We start from the raw sequence: 21,158 nt of genomic DNA, 5'->3' as shown, positions 1-21,158 counted from the left end.
GCTGGGATGCGGCTTGTGGTGATTTGCTTACACGACCGACACATTTCGTCGACACGGGTTGGGATGAGATTACCTAGGAAAACAACCCGCCTGGGAGACCCTTGAAGGGAGAAGTGGGGAGAAGAGGATATGAACGAAAGCGGCCCGAGGCAATCAGCGGGCTCGGGCACCACCAACACACTTGGACCACGTCTTGCAGCAGCAGCAGCAGCAGAGAAAATCAAAGTAGCATGCGTGCATGGCTGGCGTACGGCGCAAAAGTAATATGGAGAGAGCAGGGCAGGGAATGAAAGGGAATGAAATGTCACGGATGAAAGAACCGAGCAGGAGCTGTTGTACTCTCGCTGGGAGCCTTCTTTCCGGTTTTTTTTTTTTTTTTTTTTTTTTTTTTTTTCTAATGTGGGCTGTGCTGTACTGTACTGTATCGTATCTTTGTATTCTCGTATCTGTATATATGATTCACATACAAGTACCATACCAAGAAGGCGTGTTCTCGGGCTTTTCTTACCTCTGTAGATACGGGAGATAGATACCTAGATAGATGGGTACTTATACTTACCTTTTATTGAGACGATTCTTTTTGATGGTTGCTGATTTTGAAGTTTTTTTTTTTTTTTTTTTTTTTTTTTTCTTTAAATGTGAGCTATGCTGTACTATACTGTATCGTATCTTTGTATCCTCGTACCTGTATATATGATTCACATATAAGTACTATACTAGGAAGGCGTGTTCTCGGGCTTTTCTTATATGTGTAGATACGGTAAATAGATAGGTAGATAGATGAGTACTTACTTATACTTACTTTTTATTAAGACGATTCTTTTTAATAATTGCTGATTTTAAAGGTTATTTTTTTTAAAAAAAAAAAAAAAAAATATGAGCTGTGCTGTACTGTACTGTATCGTATCTCTGTATCTCGTATTTGTATATATGATTCACATACAAGTATTATACCAAGAAAGCGTGTTCTCGGGCTTTTCTCACCTTTGTAGATACGGTAGATAGATAGGTAGATAGATGAGTACCTACTTATACTTACCTTTTATTAAGACGATTTTTTTTTTTTTTTTTTTTTTTTTTTTTTTATATGTAAGCTATGCTGTACTATACTGTATCGTATCGTATCTTTGTATTCTCGTATCTGTATATATGATTCACATACAAGTATTATACTAAGAAGGCGTGTTCTCGGGCTTTTCTTATATGTGTAGATACGATAGATAGATAGGTAGATAGATAGGTAGATAAATAAGTACTTACTTTACTTTTCATTAAGACGATTCTTTTTAATAATTGCTGATTTTAAATTTTTTTTTTTTTTTTTTTTTTTTTTAAATATAAGCTATATTATATTATACTATACTATATCGTATCTTTGTATTCTCGCATCTGTATATATAATTCACATATAAGTATTATACTAAGAAAGCGTGTTCTCAGGCTTTTCTTACTTTTATAAATACAAGAGATAGATACTTAAATAGATAAGTACTTATTTATACTTACTTTTTATTAAGACGATTCTTTTTAATAATTACTAATTTTAAAGTTTTTTTTTTTTTTTTCTTTTTTAAATATAAGCTATATTATATTATATTATACTATATCGTATCTTTGTATTCTCGCATTTGTATATATGATTTACATACAAGTATTATATTAAGAAGGCGTGTTTTCGGGCTTTTTTTATATGTGTAGATACGATAAATAAATAAATAGATAGATAAGTACTTACTTATACTTACTTTTTATTAAGACGATTCTTTTTTTTTTTTTTTTTTTTTTTTAATAGTTGCTAATTTTAAAAGGGTTTTTTTTTTTTTTTTTTTTTTTTTTTTTTAAATGTAAGCTATGCTGTATTATACTATATCGTATCTTTGTATTCTCGCATCTGTATATATGATTCACATACAAGTATTATACCAAGAAAGCGTGTTCTCGGGCTTTTCTTACCTCTGTAGATACGGTAGATAGATAAGTAGATAGATGAGTACTTACTTATACCTAACCTTTTATTAAGACGATTCTTTTTAATAATTGCTGATTTTAAAGGTTTTTTTTTTTTAAAAAAAAAAAAAAATATGAGCTGTGCTATACTGTACTATATCGTATCTTTGTATTCTCGTATCTGTATATATGATTCATATACAAATACCGTACCAAGAAGGCGTGTTCTCGAGCTTTTCTTACTTTTGTAGATACGGTAGATAGATAGGTAGATAGATAAGTACCTACTTATACTTACCTTTTATTAAGACGATTCTTTTTAATAGTTATTGATTTTAAAGTTTTTTTTTTTTTTTTTTTTTTTTTTTTTTTTCTAAATGTAAGCTGTGCTATACTATATTGTATCGTATCTCTCTGTCTCTCGTATCTGTATATATGATTCACATACATACAAGTACTATACCAAGAAGGCGTGTTCTCGGGCTTTTCTTATATGTGTAGATACGGTAGATAGATAGGTAGATAGATAAGTACCTTACTTATACTTACTTTTTATTAAGACGATTCTTTTTTTTTGATGGTTGCTGATTTTAAAGTTTTTTTTTTTTTTTTTTTTTTTTTTTTTTTTTAATATAGGCTGTGCTATATTGTATTATATCGTATTATATCTCTGTATTCTCGTACTTGTATATATGATTCACATACATACAAGTACTATATTAAAAAGGCGTGTTCTCGGGCTTTTCTTACTTTTGTAGATACGGTAAATAGATAAGTAGATAGATAGATACTTATTTATACTTACCTTTTATTAAGACGATTCTTTTTAATAGTTGTTGATTTTAAAGCTTTTTTTTTTTTTTTTTTTTTTTTTTTTTTTTTAAAAAATGTAAGCTATGCTATACTATACTATTTCGTATCTCTATATTCTCGCATCTGTATATATGATTCACATACAAGCAAGTACTATATTAAGAAGGCGTGTTCTCGAGCTTTTCTTACTTTTATAAATACGATAGATAGATAAGTAGATAGATAAGTACCTTACTTATATTTATTTTTTATTAAGACGATTTTTTTTTTTTTTAATAGTCGCTGATTTTAAAGTTTTTTTTTTTTTTTCTAATATAAGCTATGCTATACTATACTGTATTGTATCTCTATCTTTCGTATCTGTATATATGATTTATATATAAGTACTATATTAAGAAAGCGTGTTCTCGAGCTTTTCTTATATGTGTAGATACGGTAGATAGATAAGTAGATAGATGAGTACCTTACTTATACTTACTTTTTATTAAGACGATTCTTTTTTTTTGATAATTACTGATTTTAAAATTTTTTTTTTTTTTTTTTTTTTTTTTTTTTTAAATATAAGCTGTGCTATACTATATTGTATCGTATTATATCTTTGTATTCTCGTATTTGTATATATGATTCATATACAAGTATCGTACTAAGAAGGCGTGTTCTCGAGCTTTTCTTACTTCTGTAGATACGGTAAATAGATAGGTAGATAGATAGGTACTTACTTATACCTACCTTTTATTGAGACGATTCTTATTTTTTTTGATGGTTGCTAACTTGCTGGCTGATTTTGAGAGTTTATTTTTTTTTGAATTTTGGGTTTTGAATTGGGTTTTGAATTGGGTTTGGGGTTTGAGTTTTGGGTTTGAGTAGGTGGAAGTGGAAGTGGAAGTGGAAGTGGAAGTGGAAGTGGAAGTGGAAGTAGAATGGAAGTGGAAGGGGAAGTTGACGTTGGAATCGTGTACCGGTATCTTCACCACCCAGGCTCCTGCACGTACGTTGTAGTAGTAGTGGTAGTAGTAGTAGTAGTACATTTTATTTATAACTAGATAACCATTTATCTATCTATCTACGTATAAGTATACATACACATGCAGCTCGGCTCGGCTGGGCTCGGCTGGGCTCGGCTCGACTGGACTCGGTTGTGAAATTGAGAAAGGATTGTGCCACGTGAGGGAGGGGTTTTTCCATCTAGCCATCTGACTATTGTCTCTCTTTGCCTATGCATTCATTCATTCATGCGCTCATTCTGAATCATTCGCCATCCGTTCGTCTATTCATTCTCCATTCTTCATTCTTTATCCACCCCTTTTTTTTTTTCTTTTTTTTTTTGGACAATTTTCTTGAAGAGGAAAGTTCCCCCCTACCCCCCACTTCCCCTTCCCCCCCTCCGTCCTTCCCACGGCCCTCCCTCTCTCCATCCCTTCTCACTTCACTTCACTTCAACTCCAACTTCACTTCTTGCTCGCTTCTGCCGGTGCGGGTGCGGCCTTGGCCATGCTCGCGAAGGCGTCAGTCGGGGTATCCAGCTTGGGATGTTTGGACTAGAATGAGCGGTACCATTAGTCGAATCAGATTAGATCAATCCATCATCTCCCCTCTTCTTCTTCTTCTTCTTCTTTTATTTCAGGCCGAGTGGGTTTCAGGTGCGTTGTGAACTGGATGGATATGGATGTGATGGGATGGGATGAACACATCCCTGATATGGAAAGGGTTTAGGGTTATCGTGTATATATATGTGTGTGTGTGTATATGTAATGTATACGTACGCTCCAATGGATCTTCATGTTGTTGATATTATCAATCTCGGCTTTGCAGGTGGACTTTTTGTCATCGTCGCCAGCCATCGTACGTCAGCTTTTTCTTGTGTTTTTGCTCTGAGGTTTTGGAAAATTTTCACCATTCTTTGGGTGCTGAGATGATGGAGGGGTTCGGGGAAGTTATAGGAGAGGATATGGATGGGGGAGGGGAAGAGAGAGGGGAGGGGGAAAAGGGTGACATACGCATTGGTACTTCATCCCCTTATCCTTCTTGAGGATTGAATTCCCGCCTTTCTTGGCTCTGGCTGCTGCTGCTTGCTGGGATTCGATCTGAGTTGGGGGAGGGAAAGGGTTAGTTGTGTCTCTCTGTATGTATGTATGTATGTACGTATGGCTGACGGCGCGGGAGATGAGGATTCTCATCCTACGCACCTTCTGGAGGCCGCGAGCCATGGTTGGTAATCGAGATGAGACGAGAGGTGAGGTGAGGTGGTGGAGGTGGATGGGGAAAGGGTATTTCTGTGTGTGGTTGTGTTTGTGTTGCTTGCGTGTGGATGTGATGTGATCTGAAGTGATGTGGCTTTGCTTTGCGTTGCGTTACTTCGATTTGGTTTGAGGCGGCTTGAACTAGGGGATATGAGACGTCGTCGTTGTCGCAAGCGCGGTAATGCGTAAATACGGCGCTTGTGGGTAGGCGGCTGTCACACACACGTGTGTTTGTTGATATTTCACCGTGTGAGTGACCACTTTAACAGGCAGCTTTTATTCTTATCTCGGTGGATGTTTAGTAGGGAGGTCCGAGTCGAACTAATAGTTGGTATATCTTTTTGATTCTGTTATTTTGATATGAGGATGTCACGTGTCGGTATTACTTCATCTCGTTTAATTTCTCCGTATCGTCTGCAACTTCTTTTCTTTACACACCCATCACTACAGATACGGCCTATTTCATTCACGAATTTATCATTATAATCTAGCAAACCCACATGTTATAACAATAAATCCTCCTTTCAAATCGACTACAATTATTCGATAAAATTCTGCTGCGACTCAGCATGCATGGCTTGACGCCATCCAAGAAGTCGAACGGTCAGCTACATATTCCTCAAGCGCATTGATAACCTCACATTTATTTTTCAGGCCAGTGGCTTTCCTTACAAAAGATACAATCTTTAGCCTCGGTAGCAACTTTCCAAAGGGGATTATGGTTCCGCCAATACCGCAGCCCTGGTTATACCTTCGTATTCTACTCCATTACGGTTGCTTGACTTGGATCATAATACCGACATGATTTACCATATCTCCTTCACTCGTGGCACAGTGGCATCTGGCACGATAAAGAAACTATGCCCCTCCTCGGGCGCCCATCCATACGTACTCTCGACTTGCATAGCAGCTTTCAAACACTGGGTTTTCTTCTTCTTCACTTCTTCACTTCTTCACTTCTTCACTTCTTCACTTCTTCACTTCTTCACTTCTTCACTTCTTCACTTCTTCACTTCACTTCAAACCCCTTAACCTGTCCCCCCCCTAAACAATCATAATGCTCACTCCAATAGCGTGATTCATCAGCAAAGGCAATACTCAAACTTTTCATCCCCACTTATCATCACTATCGCATTCGGTTTATCTGAGTCATGTTTTCGCCTTGCCGCTCTTCTGAGTTTCTTTGGGCGACGAGCTGCGATAATATACTAAGGAAATTCTAGGTACCCATCCGGTGACCCGTCCTTGCTTGATTACACCCTCAGTCAAGGAATTTATATTAAGCGACTGAGCAATACAACGACACAACACAATACAACAACGCAATACCATGGGCCTGCCGCCAGCCCGCCCGACCTAAGCTACATACTGTACAAGTGATCTCACCTCATCGAGATGGAGACGTTTGCACAGGGAATCTCTGTACCCTTGACTGAATAGCGATCGGAAGAAACTTCTTTTTTTGATTTTCTCGACTTGGAAATTCATTCCCTCGTTACTTCACAGCCACCATTTCAGATCCAACCAGCCCTTTCCAACCCCCAGCTCCCAACCCAGCAAAAAAGGTCCAGGGCGCAGGTCAAGCCAACTCCTGCACCCCCGCACCCCATCCTCCCAGCTAGCCCCAACTCGAATCCTCAATACAGGTAGAAATGCCCGGCCTGCGCCTTGTCCGAGACCTCCTTCGTCCCCGTCGCTCCCACCGTCGACACATAGCACCCCGAGGTCTTGCTCTTCAGCGTGAAGTAGCCCGTCTTGAACCAATCCTCGCCGAAGGTACTCGTTGTCGGCTCTGGCACGTACTCCTCGCTGCTCGCGGGGATGGACCCGTCGCCCTCGCTGCTGTTCCGGGCCACAAACACCAGCTCCTCGGCCGGGTACTCGCCCAGGTGCTGGTAGGCGCCCGAGCGCACCAACCGCAGCTGCACGTGGATGCTGTTGATCTCGTCTGCGAGCTGGGCGCCGGCGCTCGCGGCCACAGCTGCCAGGCGGTTGACGTACGGCCCCAGCGTGCTTTCGTAGTGGGACCGGCTGAACATTATGGTGGCGAAGCGGCGCATGACCTCGAGCAGGTCGTCGATCCCGTCTGGGTCGTCGCGGATCAGGCGGGCCAGGATGGCCGTGCCGCCTATCTCGAAGTCCTTCTTGTCGCGCAGGATCTGGTCGATGCCGCAGGGGATGAATTTGAGGTTGACGTCGTCGGTGGTGGGCTCCGCGACGGCCTTGACATCGTTGTAGAGATAGGTGTTGTTCGTGTTGATGGTAAAGCCGTCGCGGTGCTTGAGGATGGTCTCCATGGCGTACAGCTTGATAAAAGCGTTGTAGTCAATTACCTTTTTGGCGGCTGCTAGGCCCCCCTTTTTGATGGCATCCGCAGCGAGGAGAACTGTGCGACACCGGGGAGTCAGTACCTGCCTGTCAGATCAAGAGATTTTCGGTGGTGGGATCAAGATATAATGCCATGGAGCAAAAGAGGCTGCCCAATTACGTACGGTCTTTCTGGTCGTCGGCAACGCCGCCCTCGAAGCTGATCTTGCCCATCGAGATCTTTTCTCTATCGAGGTCGTCGCCGGCATCCAGCCTGTTGATCGGGAGGTTAGCAATTGCTGTCTGTGTCTTGGAGGCAGCTTCAGAAGCAAATCTGCTCATGAAACCATTCAAGAAAACGCGAGTAATGGGGTTTTCAGACGATCGACCTACTCGTAAAGATTGCCATCATCGTTGCCCTCGAAATTGTTCTTCAAGAACTGCTTTTTGTACTGCTCGAGGTTGACAAACGCCCCCATGTCAGTGCCATTGACGATGAGCTTCGCAAAGTTGCAGCGGGGAGCGGGCACGCCCGCCAGGCGCAAGAGCTCGTAGCCCAGCGGCTGCCGGATGTAGGCTGGGTCCTGCTTGCAGTTGTTCAGGGTCAAGCTCTTGGTCCCGATGAGCTTCTCGACCGCGTCCCCCTGAGCGGCCAGGTTGCGGTCAAAGTCGAGCCGGACGGACGGCTTGGTCGTGCTGAAGGATCCACAGTAGGACTTCTTGATGATGCCGACGTCCTTGAACGTTGCCTTCAGGTAGGGCGTCCGGCTGCCGGAGAAGGTCACCTTGGTGGCCTTGTACCAGTCGAAGCGAGGGCCACCGACGTACTGTTTGTGTCACAATTAGTTCGGCTTTTGCTTTCTATACGTATCATTTGCGAGATGACAGTTTTTTTTTTCTTGCGATCTCGGCGCGCAGAAATGTCCTGGGAGCCGAGTGCAGATCACAGCTAGTTAGGGAGAACAAGGTGAGTGAGGATTTGTACACACGTCAAAGTTGCAAATGCCACCACGGGGCTCGCAGGCCATCAGTGATTCCCACTCCTTGGGTGGCATGGTTATCTCCACCGTGACGAGATTGTCAATGTCGTAGAAGTGATTAAGGCGCTCTTGTATCTTGCTCATGGTGACTGTGACTGCTCTCTCTTGATTTCTCTGACTCTTGAGTATTGATTTTTCGATTCGTTTCCAGCCGAGTGCAAATGCTTTCGCTCTAGGAAGAAAGGAAGGTAGGAAGGATCGAACGACATCTTTTTATCTTTGTGAGGAAATTGTATCGTATGGTCTCACATGCCAACCACAATAACACATCACTGCCCTACTCCAGCTGAGAAACCACACCGATGGTGGTGGCACTCTGCATCCTTGGCCCCAATCAGATCTCGCGAAACAATACATCGAGTGGTAGTAGCTGAAGCAAAGCAGCGAGCATTGTATCAGCCAGAAAAATTCATGCAGTCGAACTGAAAAAAGAGGTAGTTGTGACACCCAACGCAGCACCAAAACACAAAGACAGAAATATGCATCGGATGCCAATCGCAGTATATAAACATACTCGCTTATAGGCGGAGGAAATGCTGCAGGTAGGCAGGCACGCAGGCAACCTTCTTACCCCGCACGCGTCACGAGTCTCAGCTGATGACTTCGTGGTTGATGGCTTTATGTCACTCTCCATATGCCAGCAAAGCGGCTTCTGCCACTCCACGAGTAGACAGCCTATTCGTTTCGTAGATTCTTGTGCGATCGTATGAGAGAGAAACAGACTACTTCCCGTATAACACCACCTCTTGAAACGCACGATGCATCTCCGTAGAACCAACCAGTCATTTTCATACACTCCCTTACTTGAACGCCTCGTGAGAGGAGCAATGCGTGTAACGAATGTAGCCTCCTGCTACCCCGCACGGATGGTTCTCTATTGACATTTCGTGAGGGGGGGAATTGTGCGATTTCTGTAAGAGCCCACAGCCCCGTTTACTTTTGATATCACCTACGGATAGATAACGCAGCCCGGCTCGTCCTATACAGCGCGGGGGAAGCTGTGCGTGGTGTAAGGTATGTGTGAGAATGATTTGGGCAAGACGGATGATCCGGGGGAGGAGCGTGGTGTACAAGGTGGTTCAGCCCTGCTGGCGCGATGGGACAACAGAGGGAACCTCGCCGCAGCGGGCACCAAGGTCGATAGGTATTGCAACTGTGTACTGTGCGTCAACCGATATCGTATGATCTTATGATCTGCCGAAGAAGATCCACTTGCTCTCGCTTTCGAGTCAGTATCGGGAAAAGGGGTCGAGGTCGATTAAGCGAGATGAAACAGAATGCTAGTGGTAACAGCCTCCGAGCCCCAGCTTATCGCGAAAGGATCTCTGATGGCGGATACGTGCTGTTGGTGATTCCAGGCCGATCCGTATCTGTGGATTGGAATCCACATCCGAAGATGCAGAGTGAGACCCCCCAGGCAGGCTGTAAAGAGATGCCAAAGCCTCCCATTCTTGGTCTTCAAAGCTATCCATACGTTCTTGTTGATCCTCGGGGAACTTTGCTTGCTGCCACTTATCTCTCAATATCCTCTTCAAGCTCCTAAACTTTTCTCGAAAGCTAGCTTTGCGTGGTTCTGATCGTCCCTTCCCAGCCCAGCCAGGACGGAGGTTGCTTTCTGGTATATGCTCGCCATCAGCTTCACTTTCTTGGCTCTCTCCTCCAGGTCATCCTGGTCGATACAGATTTGGTCCATCCACAATCTCAAAGACTTGTAACGGCTGCGCAATCGATACAGAGCATCGGCGATGCTTTGAGTGAGCCCCAAAAGATTCCCATGAAGAAGAATACTCGCGCATCGAATCGGACTGCCCATATACGTAAGACACAGCCGCGTAGGGCATCGTTTACATTCACCATCCATCTCTTTTCTACCTCAGTGTCAACAAAATGTTCATCAACACCATCTTCGTTACCGCTGCTCTTGCAGCTTCCGCCGTGGTAGCAGCACCTGCCGAACTTAGTACTAGACGAGATGTTAAAGATGAAAAGTATGTAAAGCTCTGCCGCGAGGCCGACTCTTATGATTGCCTTGAATTCCCGGACTCCCCCGACTCATACGGCAAGATATCTCCTCTAAGCCTTCTTACACCTCAAGCCTCGAAGCTTCCAAAAGTAAAGCTACTCGTTAGGACGACGTCCCTAGTTTCCCTACTAACATAGACGACCAAACTACCTCCGTCGATACTTATAACGCTGAATGCACCGTCTACGTGTGAGCATTAAGCACATCCTTCATTCGAGATGAAAGAGCTCAACCAAGAGAGTCTTTCGGGATGCCCAAGAGGAAGCGGGGCGTTCGCTGGGCAAGGTGGACAACGCGAGCTTGGAAACAGCGATATTCAATACGCCAATACCGGTAATGCGATTTCTTCTCTCGTATGTAAATCGTAAGTTTCGCCCACTCTCTTCTCGAGGAGATAAGGTTCCGAACCACAGGGGGGCGTGGACAGACAAGCTGTTGCTACGTTTCTCCTCGAGCTGCCGCGTCGATGCTAACTAACATCTATTTATAGGTCATCCAAACTCTACCGGATAGTTTAAGCAAAACTAGGTAGTTGCATGTGGACATGCAATTTGGCATCCAGTATTGACGGCGAAGACTCGATGGTATTATTGGTACAGCTGGCTGGGTCAGATAGGTAGTCCGCTCAGAAATCCAACATTTATGACCCAGCTTGCAATCAATGATCGGCTGTTAAGACTTGATTATAAAGTGTACTGTAAGACCACTCTTGTATGTCTGACTAGCACTCGATACTGCTTTCATGCAACTATTATATAAGTATAAGCGATACATGGCGCTGTTTGTGAACTTATAGGTACCGAACTGCAGGCCGCGCTCCTCAAGTTATATTCAATCCAACTCGAGAGCTCTGGTCAAGCCACCCGACAAAATATGCAATAGAATAGTAGATATACATAATCCGTTGTTGTTGCTACCTGACCCCAGCCACCTTTCTTTCATCCCAGCCCCCTCAACCCCCTATTCCTCTGCCGTACTTCGTATACTCTGTACGGATCACCTTCTGACGTCGCTATCTCAGCCGGATATCGGAATTCCAAGCAAATCCAAGTTTCCCCAAGCTTTAACAACGACTTTAACAACGACTCACGTGTTTTCGCCGGCTTGTCCCAGACCTTCTCTTTTCGCTCGACTCGTCTCACCGTCACGATCAAACCAAAATACGAGATTTACCACGACCCAGTTATTTACACCCCGAACGAACGAACGAACCAACGAACGAACGAACGAACGGGCGGGCCGGCGGGCGGATCACTTCTTATTCCCCCACTCAGGCAGCCCAATCGCGACAGCGTCAACACGTGTAGGCATAGCCAACAGCCAGCCAGCCGTCAGCCAGCAGCCCGACCGCCTGCGCCCAACGGGGGACGTGGAAGGTTGGCATCGAAGGAAGGAGGGAAAAGGGGAGAGGGAAAGGCGTGGGAGGGTCTAGATCCGTACGTGTGCCAGCAGAGAGGGTTTGGAGAGGGGGAGGGAAAGGGATATAATATATAAAAAGCCAGAAGGGGAGGCTGGGAGGAGAGACAAAGACTGCGAGGACCACACTACTCAACCGAACCCAACCTCGAGAGCCCGCCACGCAACGGGTCCTTCGCACTTCTTGCAACCCGTCGCTTACATCCTTCAATTCCTGCCTTGCCTACCTCACGTATCTCGCGCGCGCGCGCACACCCGAATCCCCAAGACAAGAACGACAGGGAGAGTCCTCCAAGCTAGGCAGAGCAGCACAGACGCATCGATACGACACCTCCAACCGGCGGCCGGCCTTCCGAGTCTCTTCCCGGACACGCTACCCCCGAGACTCTAGCTAGCAGGCAGGCAAGCAAGCTGCTATACCAGCTACACAAGCTATACAAGCCTGACAAACCAAGCCGTCTTCCCCTACGACCGGAGAGAAGGAATGGCATCGACGAGTACAGGCACCATGTCAGATGTGATTGTACGCGTCCGGACCAAGTACCGCTGGCCGCCGCTGCAGCTGAACTTCTGGCTGTTCGTTATGCTGGTGGGCAGCTGTACCGTGCTGGGCATCAATGCGTACTTTGTCAGCGTGCAGGATCAGTTGCGCTTGGGGATACCTTGGTACGTTCTGTTCCCGATCCTTCGTGAGATATTGGTGTTGAGCATTGAAATATCGGATTTTGGGAGGGGATGACGGGCGAATGAGTCAGGGCAGCTTATATGTATATCTATACGTGTATATCTTTATATATCTTCATGTACTCGGGAACTGGAACTGGAACTGGCATTGGAGCTGAACCTGGATCTTGAACGGGATGGCTAACCGCACTCGCAGGTACTTCCCCTACTGGATCACCTCCGCGTCTCTCGCCCTTGTCTTTGTTCTCGTCATGCTCTACCTCATCTCCAACCGGCAGCTCCTCCCGGGCATCGTGATCATGGGCTCATTCGTTCTCTTCGTGCTGTGGATGGTTGGCTTGATTGTCATCTCGATCCAGCTCTGGGGTCCCAACGGCGTGAGCGGGAGCTGCAACCTCTACGTCGACGAGCAGGAGTCCACCGGCCCCAACGTCAACACGCTGGCTTACCTGCAGCAGCACAGCGTTTGTAAGACCTCCAATCTCCTACTTTGTTTTCCTTTTGTACGTGGGACAGGACATCGTAACACAGCGCTTCTCGAGATGATGATGATGATGATGATGATGATGATGATGATGATGATGATCGGTACCGGACTAATGTTGTGAATCATAGGTCAAAGCTGGCAGGCGCAATGGGCGTTCCAGCTCGTGGGTTGTGTGTTTCTACTGTGGATGATGGTGATGGCGTATCAGGTCTACCAGAACAACTTCTAGCCCGCCGTCGAAGACGCGACTGATAAGCCCCGACGACGGCGAAAACAAAGATACGAGAAGGAAGGAAGGAGCGACAAGAAGACATATTTTAATACATATCAAAAACAGCAAATTCACAGGAGGCATCACAAAAGGGCAAGAGTACAGAAGGAACGTCAGATGCACATACATACGCGGGATGATACATACGGGCAATGATACCAGGGAAAATGTCCATGATGCATCGGGCTGCACATGTAAGTACGGCGTTGAGGATAATGGCTACGGAGGGATCTGGGATAGGATAGGATGGGATGGTGTTGAGGTTGTTGTGTTGTCTAGCTACATAGTAAATGGTATTTGCGGGGGCGTGAGCGGGTGGGGGTGGGGGAAGTGTATATATCCGTCAACATCCCCCCCTTTCCCTCACAAATTCCCTTTGTTGACTTGACGGTCTGTCACGGGCCGCCTTCCCTCCTGCTACACGGAGTACCTAGGCACAAGGCACCCAGAATCAATCAATCAATCACAGGCAGAATCCGATCCCTCCGTCCGAAACCCGATCTGCGTGCTTGCCGCCCGACAGCCCAGTGACGTATCTTCAGGGGAAAATATGCTTCTGCTTCTGCGTCACCGTACACCGCACATGGCATACGCACACGCATAGGTAGGTACCGGTACGCATACGCATACGCGCGAGTACGAGTATACAAGCGCGAATACGAATGGATTACCCCTCTTCTTCTTCTTCCCTTCCCTCTCTCTCCTCGGCCTTGATCCCAACCCACCATCTCAATCTTGAGATAGTTATACAGAATCAGCCTCCTATCGCACCCCCCGCGGCTTGAAAAGAAGGAAAGGTATACTGCAAAGGCAGAGGAGAGCAGAGCAGTATCTCGCATCCTAGAGATCGTCGGAAAGAAAGAAAGAAAGAAAGAAGAAAGAAGAAATAAGAAGAAGATCAAGAAAAAGATGGATTTCCTCAAGAAAGGCTCCGAGATGCTGAAGAAGTCCCAGGGGTCGTCGTCGAGTGGACAAGAGCAGCAGCAGCAGCAGCAGCAGACCGGAGGCCAGCAGAAGGATTACGGGGATAAAGGTATTTCTTTCTCAACCCCCCGCCCCCACCCAGATGTCGCTACCTAGATGTGCTCTGTTTACTGAGATATGAAAACAGCCCTCGAGTTCATCGAGAAGAAGACGGGCCACCAGATGGGTGCGGGCACGAATGAGAAGATTACGGATGGCTTGAGGGGTCTCTACGAGAAGAATACTGGGTGGGTGGTTTTGGACTTTTTTTTCTTCTTTTTTTTTCTTTTTATGCCGTCGTTGGAGGTGGAGGTTTCTCTCCTTTTGATGTTCTTTTGTTGGAGAAAGGGGAGGAGAGGAGAGGAGAGGAAAGGGGATCGGTGATATCCCGAGAGCCCCTTGTCCAAAATCTGCGGGGGGAAGTTGACGCCTAGGGCTTGAACTGGACTGAACTGGACTGAAATGGACTGAAATGGACTGAACTGGAATGAAGCTGACGTGTTGTTTGTGTGTATGTAGGAAGAAAGTCGATCCCAAGTGGTCGAACTAAACCTCCGCGGGCGCTAGGAGGGTGGGGTGGGTTGAGCGATACATGATCAAGCAGGACGGGGTATGAGATGAGACGATCCGACCCGATAGAACCGGATACAAAGGAAGAGATATGCAGGGCGGAAGGAATAGCAAGGAGCTTTTTTTTTTCTTCTCATGGAGTTTTTCACTGCACGGATGGATGGATAGAAGATAACGGGTAGTCGACATGGCCTCGACGACATACCTATCTAAACCCTAGAGACTATCCTATCCTATCTGTTCCCGATCCTGTCTGTCTGTCTGTCTGTCTGTCTGTCTGTCCATATTCACCCACCCCCCCCCCCCCCCCCCCCCCCCTTTTCCACCTATCTATCCCTCCTCCTCCGCTCACCAGTCCTCTTCCTCGTGCCCTCACTTCTCTCCAGCACTCCTCCTCACCACGCACCAGATCGAGAACCCCTCCTCGTCGACACGCCCTTCAAGCACAGCACATCCATTCAGCTCCTCCAACGTCCGTCGTCCAATCCCGCGTGTGTGCGTCGTGAGACGGCAAGAAAACACGCACCGGTGAACTAACTCGTCTGAACCGGATGAGTCTGAACCGGATGAGTCTGAACTAATCTGAACTAAATTAAGCCAGACTAAACCAGATCAAATTAAGCCAGACTAAATCATACTAAACCAAATCAAACTAAACCAAACCAAATCAAATCAATCCAATCCAATCCAAAATCCAAACTATAAGACTAAAAACAAGATGCGAGCCTCAACTAGGTATCGATGGGCAGGGAAAAATATATATATATATATATATATATATATATATATATATATATATATATATAAAATGAAAAAAATTAGAACATATGAATAGAGCGGTATCCCCACGAGGATAGGGGGGGGGGGGGACGGAAGGGGACGGAAAGACAGAGGAAACACAGCAGAAGAGTTTTAGGGGCCTGATTCGGGAGGGGGAATAGGGTGCTCCTGTTTCGGGAGCGAGTGAGCGAGCGAGGGGAGGGGAGGGGAAGGGGGGGAGGAGGAGGAGGAGGAGGAGGAGGAGGAGGAGGAGGAGGAGGAGGAGGAGGAGGAGGAGGAGGAGGAAGGCAGGGCGGTTTGCAATACTTATTAGATACATATATGCATATGTACATATACATAATATATATATATATATATACAGACACTTGGAGCAGGAAGGGAGGAGGAAGAAGAAGAAGAAGAGGGGGCTAAAAGCAAAAGCTCAAGTCATCATGTATCATTTCATTTACTCATGACGGCATCTCGTGCCAGTGTCCGTCTGATATTCATTATGTACTGTCCTGTAGGTACCTCGGTAAGTAAAGTCAACCATCCCCGACGCCGCCGGCGTGCTTCCTCGTCCGGAAGAACCGAACCAGACCAGACCAGACCAGACCAGAGAGGCAACAGCTGAACTCCCATCCATCCTTCCTTCCTTCCTGTATTGATTTCGTGGCCCATCCACCAAACAGCAACCGCAACCGCAACAGCAACAGCAACAGCATTTAGCCCCTACCGCCTAGGCGCCTTACCAGAAAGCAAACAGACAGATACACACCTGGCTCACCTCGGCTAAAAACCCACCCAGCAACCCATCTCAAGCTACTCTCCTTCTCTTAGATGCACAACACCAAAGCACAGCCCTTCAAAACAGGAACAAAGCAGCCGCCCTCATTCTCTCACCTCGCCTCGCCTGGCCTTCCCATACTCTCCCGAATCTTATTTCGTTCGATTAACGCCAACAGATCCGCCTTCTCGCGATGCGCTTCCTCCAGCCGTGCCCGCGCATTACTCCTGTCGAGGATCCGCGCCTCTCTCTCCGTCTTGAGCTTATACTCCAGCTCCTGCAATCGGATCTGCCACTTCAGATCCAGCGTGTACCCGCCCCCACTAGTCGTATCGTCCTTGCTGCCGGCGCTCGCCTCCACTACACTCCCCGCTCTCGAGGTTGCACTCCCCGCTCTAGACGTTACACTCCCCGCTCTCGAGGCGGCACGTCCCAGTGTCTCTATTGTAGATGTGGTATAATTTCGGGTGAGCGTCGAGGTGCGCGATGACTTTTCCAGGGCGCGATTACGTGGCCCTGTAGGTACAGAAGGCGAAGGACTAGCGTTGTCAACGAGATTGGTCTGATCTTCACGCGAAGATTTCAGCGAGGCTAATTCCTGCCTCAGGGAATCATTCGTAGCTGTCAGCTTGTCAAGCTCAGATTTACTGCCCCTCTTTTCGCCCGGAATACCGCTTCGTGCGAGAGTTTCGAGGCGATCGAGACGTTTAGTGCGGAGCTCGAGGTTGTTTTCCAGGGTTTGGTATTCCTTCCATAAATCTTTCTCCACGGCACGTATCCGGGTACGGAAGTCCCCAACGAGGGTCTCGATGTTCTTCACTGCGCCCATGAGGTTTTTGGAGAAGCCCGGGAGCATAGTGGTGACTGCCTCGAGAGAAGGCAATGCCCTGCCATTGATGAGACTGTTGTTGTGAGCCCAGTCTGATCCACAAAGGGTAGATAGACGGTTCCATAGCGCAAGCAGAAGTTGGTTGCGCTCAAGCATTTGATCCCTGAAGTTATTCTCCAGGGTGGCAATCTTCCTACGATCCTGTTGACGACAAGTTTCAAGTTCCAAGACGCGGGATTCGTTCTGTGTAAGCGTGCGAGTAGTATGTTGGTGAGTCTTCTGGAATGTCTCAAACTGGTGCTTGGTGTTGCGATGGGACTGTCGCTCTTTGTCGACCATATCCGCCAACTTCTTGGACTCGAGAGCACTTAGCTCCATGAGACCATCACGCTGTCTGATTATGTGTTCTTTCTCGGCGAGAGAGGCTCTTGCGATATCAAGATCACGATGAGCATTTTCGAGCCCCGTCTTCAGCTTTTCGATATTCTAGGTGGATATTAGCATGTTACTGGTGGGCGCTTTTCATGACATACCACGACGAAGGACGCCCTGGTCCCCTCGAGACCACCCAAGGCGGCTTTTAGATTGCTCTCAAGCTCTGTGAGTTTCGATTTCCATTCCGCAAGTTCAACCTCACGTGATTGAAGAGACTTTCGCAGCTTTCTTGCCTCGTCTTTGGCGGCCGACGAATCGCGGTTGAGCTCGTTGATGTATTGCTGTACCTCTTGTTTTTCCCTGCCGGCGATGACTTCACGTTGATACCTCTCGGCGCTGAGGCGCTCTTCTAGTTCCTTGATGCGTTCTCGCTCGTCGTGCAAAATATCTTCGGTATTCTTGAGAGCCGTCTCGAGATCACCAATCTTGATCTTGTCCCCATCTTGCTCTTCTCGGAGGAAGGCAATCTCTCCCTGGCTGGACTCCTGCTGCACGGTAAGGCGATCAATCTTGCCATTAGACTCGACAAGATCATTCTCCATCTGCTCCATCTCTCGGTTGCCCTCATCAATTTCTCCCTCAAGCTCCGAAATGCGTTTTGTCTTGGCTTCATGGGCATCTTCTAGTCTCACCAGAGCCTCGCTCATGTCTCGCATCTCGCTCTGAAGAGCATTGAAGTTCTCTGTCGTATCACCAAGTTCGGTCTGTAGGCGCGCAATTTCAGAATTTGCTGCCTCAATCTCGGCATCAGAGTGAGCAAGCTCTTCCTGGGCTTCCTCGCGCAGATTCCGAAACTGTATTTCCGCATCTTCTTGTCCCCGCAGAGCTTCATCTCGATCTCTTTGCATTGTCACTAGGTCAACCTCAGCTGCCTCCAGAGCCTCTTGCAATTCTTGGGCAAGAGCTTCGGCCTCTTTCTTGCGTTCGACAGCAGTCTCGAAGTCTTCCATACACGACTCCAGCTCGCGTTGAAGATCCTGGTTCTGAATCTTGAGGCTGTTAATCCGGTCGCGGAGCTCGGCATTCTTGTTTTCAAAGTCTTCGCGTTCAATTTCATCCACAGTCGTAATCTTTGTTCGGGCGCTGGTGCGCGACAACGAACGCTCATGTGCTCTCGACGCCGATCTCTCCAGAATACTATCTCCAGCAATTGATCCAGCACCATTTCTCCGTTGGCCGAGTTTTAGGTCTTCGATTTCTTGGTATAGACGTTCCTTTTCGCGATTTCGAGATGTCAGCATAGACGTTTGAGCACCAACCTCCCGTCGAAGTTCGGCATTCTCATGTCTGAGTTGGTCGCAGTCCCTTCTCAAGTCCTCTACCAAAGTGGACCCATTGCTCATGTTGCCGTTTCGATCATCGAAACTTCCCGACATGCCGGATATGGGCCTTAAAGGCGAGACATTGCGTTTCTTGGTGATATTGTAGATATTTGTGGTGTGGCTGAGCCCAGGCACGCCAGTAGTCGACGTAGTCTCGGTCTTCATTCGAAAAATCTCCTCGCGGAGCTTCTTATTCTCTTCGTCGGCCTGTTCCCTGCGAGAAGTCTCTTGCTCAAGCAGGTCTTTCCAAACGTCCATTTCCTCTCTAGCTCCAACATTTTGACCACGGCGCTCGCCCATCTGACGAACAGCCTCAGCAAGGTTGCGCTTGTCGTTTTCTCGAATCACCGCGTCGTTTCGCATCTTCTCAATTTCGGTAACGTACTCTTCGACTCGCTCGCGCAAGTAGATAAGCTCCTCCTCCCGTTCTTGAGCACCTTCTTGATCAAACCATACCGGGCTCCGGCCACCACCTGAAGTTCCAGCAGTGGAGGGTCGTTCTTCGCCGTCTTTTTGCAGCTGTTCGAGTTCTCTGACCTTTCGCTTGAGGGCCTTGTTGTCTCGTTGCATCACTGCCAAGCCAGTTTTGAGCTCTACATTTTCCGAGATCATCTCCTTGACACCTTCCTCGGAAAGCTTGTCCAAACGGTCGCTCAGGAACATAACTTTCAGTTTCAAGTCAAAATTTTCTTTAGAAAGTCGCTCGATCGTGCTGCTCTGTTCCTTTAGCGTTAGATTTTTTCCATTTCGACCCAGCGTAGAGCCTGGGAAGCTCGATCGTTTGGGAGACACTCCATTCTTGTTTCGGTATTCTTGAGCGACGGAAGCTGGGACTTGAACATTTCGAACATGCCTGGCAATAACCGTATCCGTAGGTGCAGCGAGAGACGATTTGGTTGCAGGCGCACGAGGAGTCGCAGGAGGCGAATCGTCAAGTTTTCGCTCTCGGTTTTGTTCCTCTTCCGTCAACGTCGCCAGAATAACATCCGGCCCACTTCCGGAAAGGTCCTCGATCCCAGATGCCATGCTTCCCAAACTTATTGATCTCGAAAGACCCATGCTGACGCTCCGGGAAAATGCGGGGACAGCTCCTCCAGATTGTAGTGCGTAATCAGCTCCAAGTGTCGTGCCACTCCCGTCCTGCGACTCCGCAGTTGTCCCAAGCGAAGAAACACTGGAGTTTTGACTGGCATGGCGACTTCGAAGAAATTTTGGTCTTCTGCCAGAAGATTTGCGACGAAGTAGGGGAATTCCGGGCGTACTCCCAGCATTTCCCATATCGCTAAATGAGCTACTGAGGTTGCGGCTTGAAACGCCTTCGTGGAGAGTAGAACGATCGTCGGAGGAATCGGTTAACCGAATGGTTTTTTGCTTCCTTGGGGTCGATTCATTCTCGCCCTCGTTTGCCGTTTCCTGCTGTAAGTCCCCAGTGTCGTAAGACGCATCGTATCTTCCGGCACTTGCCATCGATATCGCCCGTGATACAGTTCGTGCTGCCGCGGCTGCTGTCGGAGAGGATGACATTGTCTCCAAGGAAGAATTGGTGTCTGCCGCATCCATTGACTCATGGTTGGAAAGATCCTGGCGCGCAGCTTCAGGTGTAGTATGTGCGTTCGCAGAATTCGGTGGAGAAAGGGGTGTATCCGGCGCATGCATCTCGGTTTGGGGCTCACTCGTTGTGGCAGAGCCTTCTAATAGCTTTGGTAGACCTGAGGGTGGAGAAGCTTGCACACTGTCGAATAGAAATGTATCGTCTGTGCCCTTCTTTCCATCCATACTGATCGGAGATGGAATAGGCATAAAGCTGGATTCCACATCGTTCAGATGTCTCTGCATTGCCCCCTCGTCCACCGTATCCAGCAGCGCATCACTCCCATGCTGCCCATGCTCACTCTGGCTGTACAGCAAACTACTTTCGACCGGTGGGGGTAACGAAGGGAGGGTCGCTGGATCGAGAGAAGGTATCCGGTTATTCAGCTCGTAAGCGTTCGCGTTATTCGCCCTCGCATTCTCCGAAATTGAATCGGAAAATTCCTCCTTGTTGGGAGACAAGTCATCCAGGTCGTCGACTCCAAAGCCGCCCGGGACTTTACGCGCGTCCTTTCGGGCCGTCTGCGGACGTTCCTCTGAAGCCGGCGAGGCTATCTCAGGCTGGTGCTCGGCCTCCACCATGTTATGTATCTTTGTCGAGTCGCATTCGCTCTCTACAGACTCGAGAGACGAAAGTGTCGACTTCAAACCTGCGGACGGGCGAGTATATGA

The 21,158-nt window shown here is 47.2% G+C and overlaps 5 protein-coding genes across 5 annotated transcripts; 2 read left to right on the top strand and 3 right to left on the bottom strand.

Moving 5' to 3' along the window:
- Nucleotides 1–4,208: 4,208 nt before the first annotated feature.
- Nucleotides 4,209–4,967, bottom strand: L3040_003587 (uncharacterized protein; the record flags this gene model as incomplete). Its single annotated transcript, XM_066156472.1, has 4 exons — nt 4,209–4,298; nt 4,524–4,577; nt 4,758–4,844; nt 4,947–4,967. The coding sequence occupies 4 exons, from the start codon at nt 4,965–4,967 to the stop codon at nt 4,209–4,211; spliced, it is 252 nt and encodes an 83-aa protein (XP_066012057.1).
- Nucleotides 4,968–6,637: 1,670 nt separating this feature from the next.
- L3040_003586 (uncharacterized protein) lies at nt 6,638–8,431 on the bottom strand (the record flags this gene model as incomplete). The annotated part of the gene is made up of 4 exons (XM_007293635.1): nt 6,638–7,386; nt 7,493–7,581; nt 7,701–8,134; nt 8,297–8,431. 4 exons carry the CDS (start codon nt 8,429–8,431, stop codon nt 6,638–6,640), a joined length of 1,407 nt encoding a protein of 468 aa, XP_007293697.1.
- A 3,863-nt stretch (nt 8,432–12,294) lies between these two features.
- L3040_003585 (uncharacterized protein) lies at nt 12,295–13,186 on the top strand (the record flags this gene model as incomplete). The annotated part of the gene is made up of 3 exons (XM_007293634.1): nt 12,295–12,452; nt 12,667–12,938; nt 13,086–13,186. The coding sequence occupies 3 exons, from the start codon at nt 12,295–12,297 to the stop codon at nt 13,184–13,186; spliced, it is 531 nt and encodes a 176-aa protein (XP_007293696.1).
- A 951-nt stretch (nt 13,187–14,137) lies between these two features.
- Nucleotides 14,138–14,741, top strand: L3040_003584 (uncharacterized protein; the record flags this gene model as incomplete). The annotated part of the gene is made up of 3 exons (XM_007293633.1): nt 14,138–14,261; nt 14,340–14,439; nt 14,711–14,741. 3 exons carry the CDS (start codon nt 14,138–14,140, stop codon nt 14,739–14,741), a joined length of 255 nt encoding a protein of 84 aa, XP_007293695.1.
- A 1,681-nt stretch (nt 14,742–16,422) lies between these two features.
- On the bottom strand, nt 16,423–21,068 carry L3040_003583 (uncharacterized protein; the record flags this gene model as incomplete). Its single annotated transcript, XM_007291896.2, has 2 exons — nt 16,423–17,625; nt 17,673–21,068. The coding sequence occupies 2 exons, from the start codon at nt 21,066–21,068 to the stop codon at nt 16,423–16,425; spliced, it is 4,599 nt and encodes a 1,532-aa protein (XP_007291958.2).
- Nucleotides 21,069–21,158: the final 90 nt, after the last annotated feature.

This window comes from Drepanopeziza brunnea (genome assembly GCF_022702325.1).
Source record: "Drepanopeziza brunnea f. sp. 'multigermtubi' strain 214-2 chromosome Unknown ctg5, whole genome shotgun sequence".
In the NCBI taxonomy this organism is placed as follows: Eukaryota; Fungi; Ascomycota; class Leotiomycetes; order Helotiales; family Drepanopezizaceae; genus Drepanopeziza; species Drepanopeziza brunnea.
This window is presented reverse-complemented; position numbering and strand designations above follow the sequence as displayed.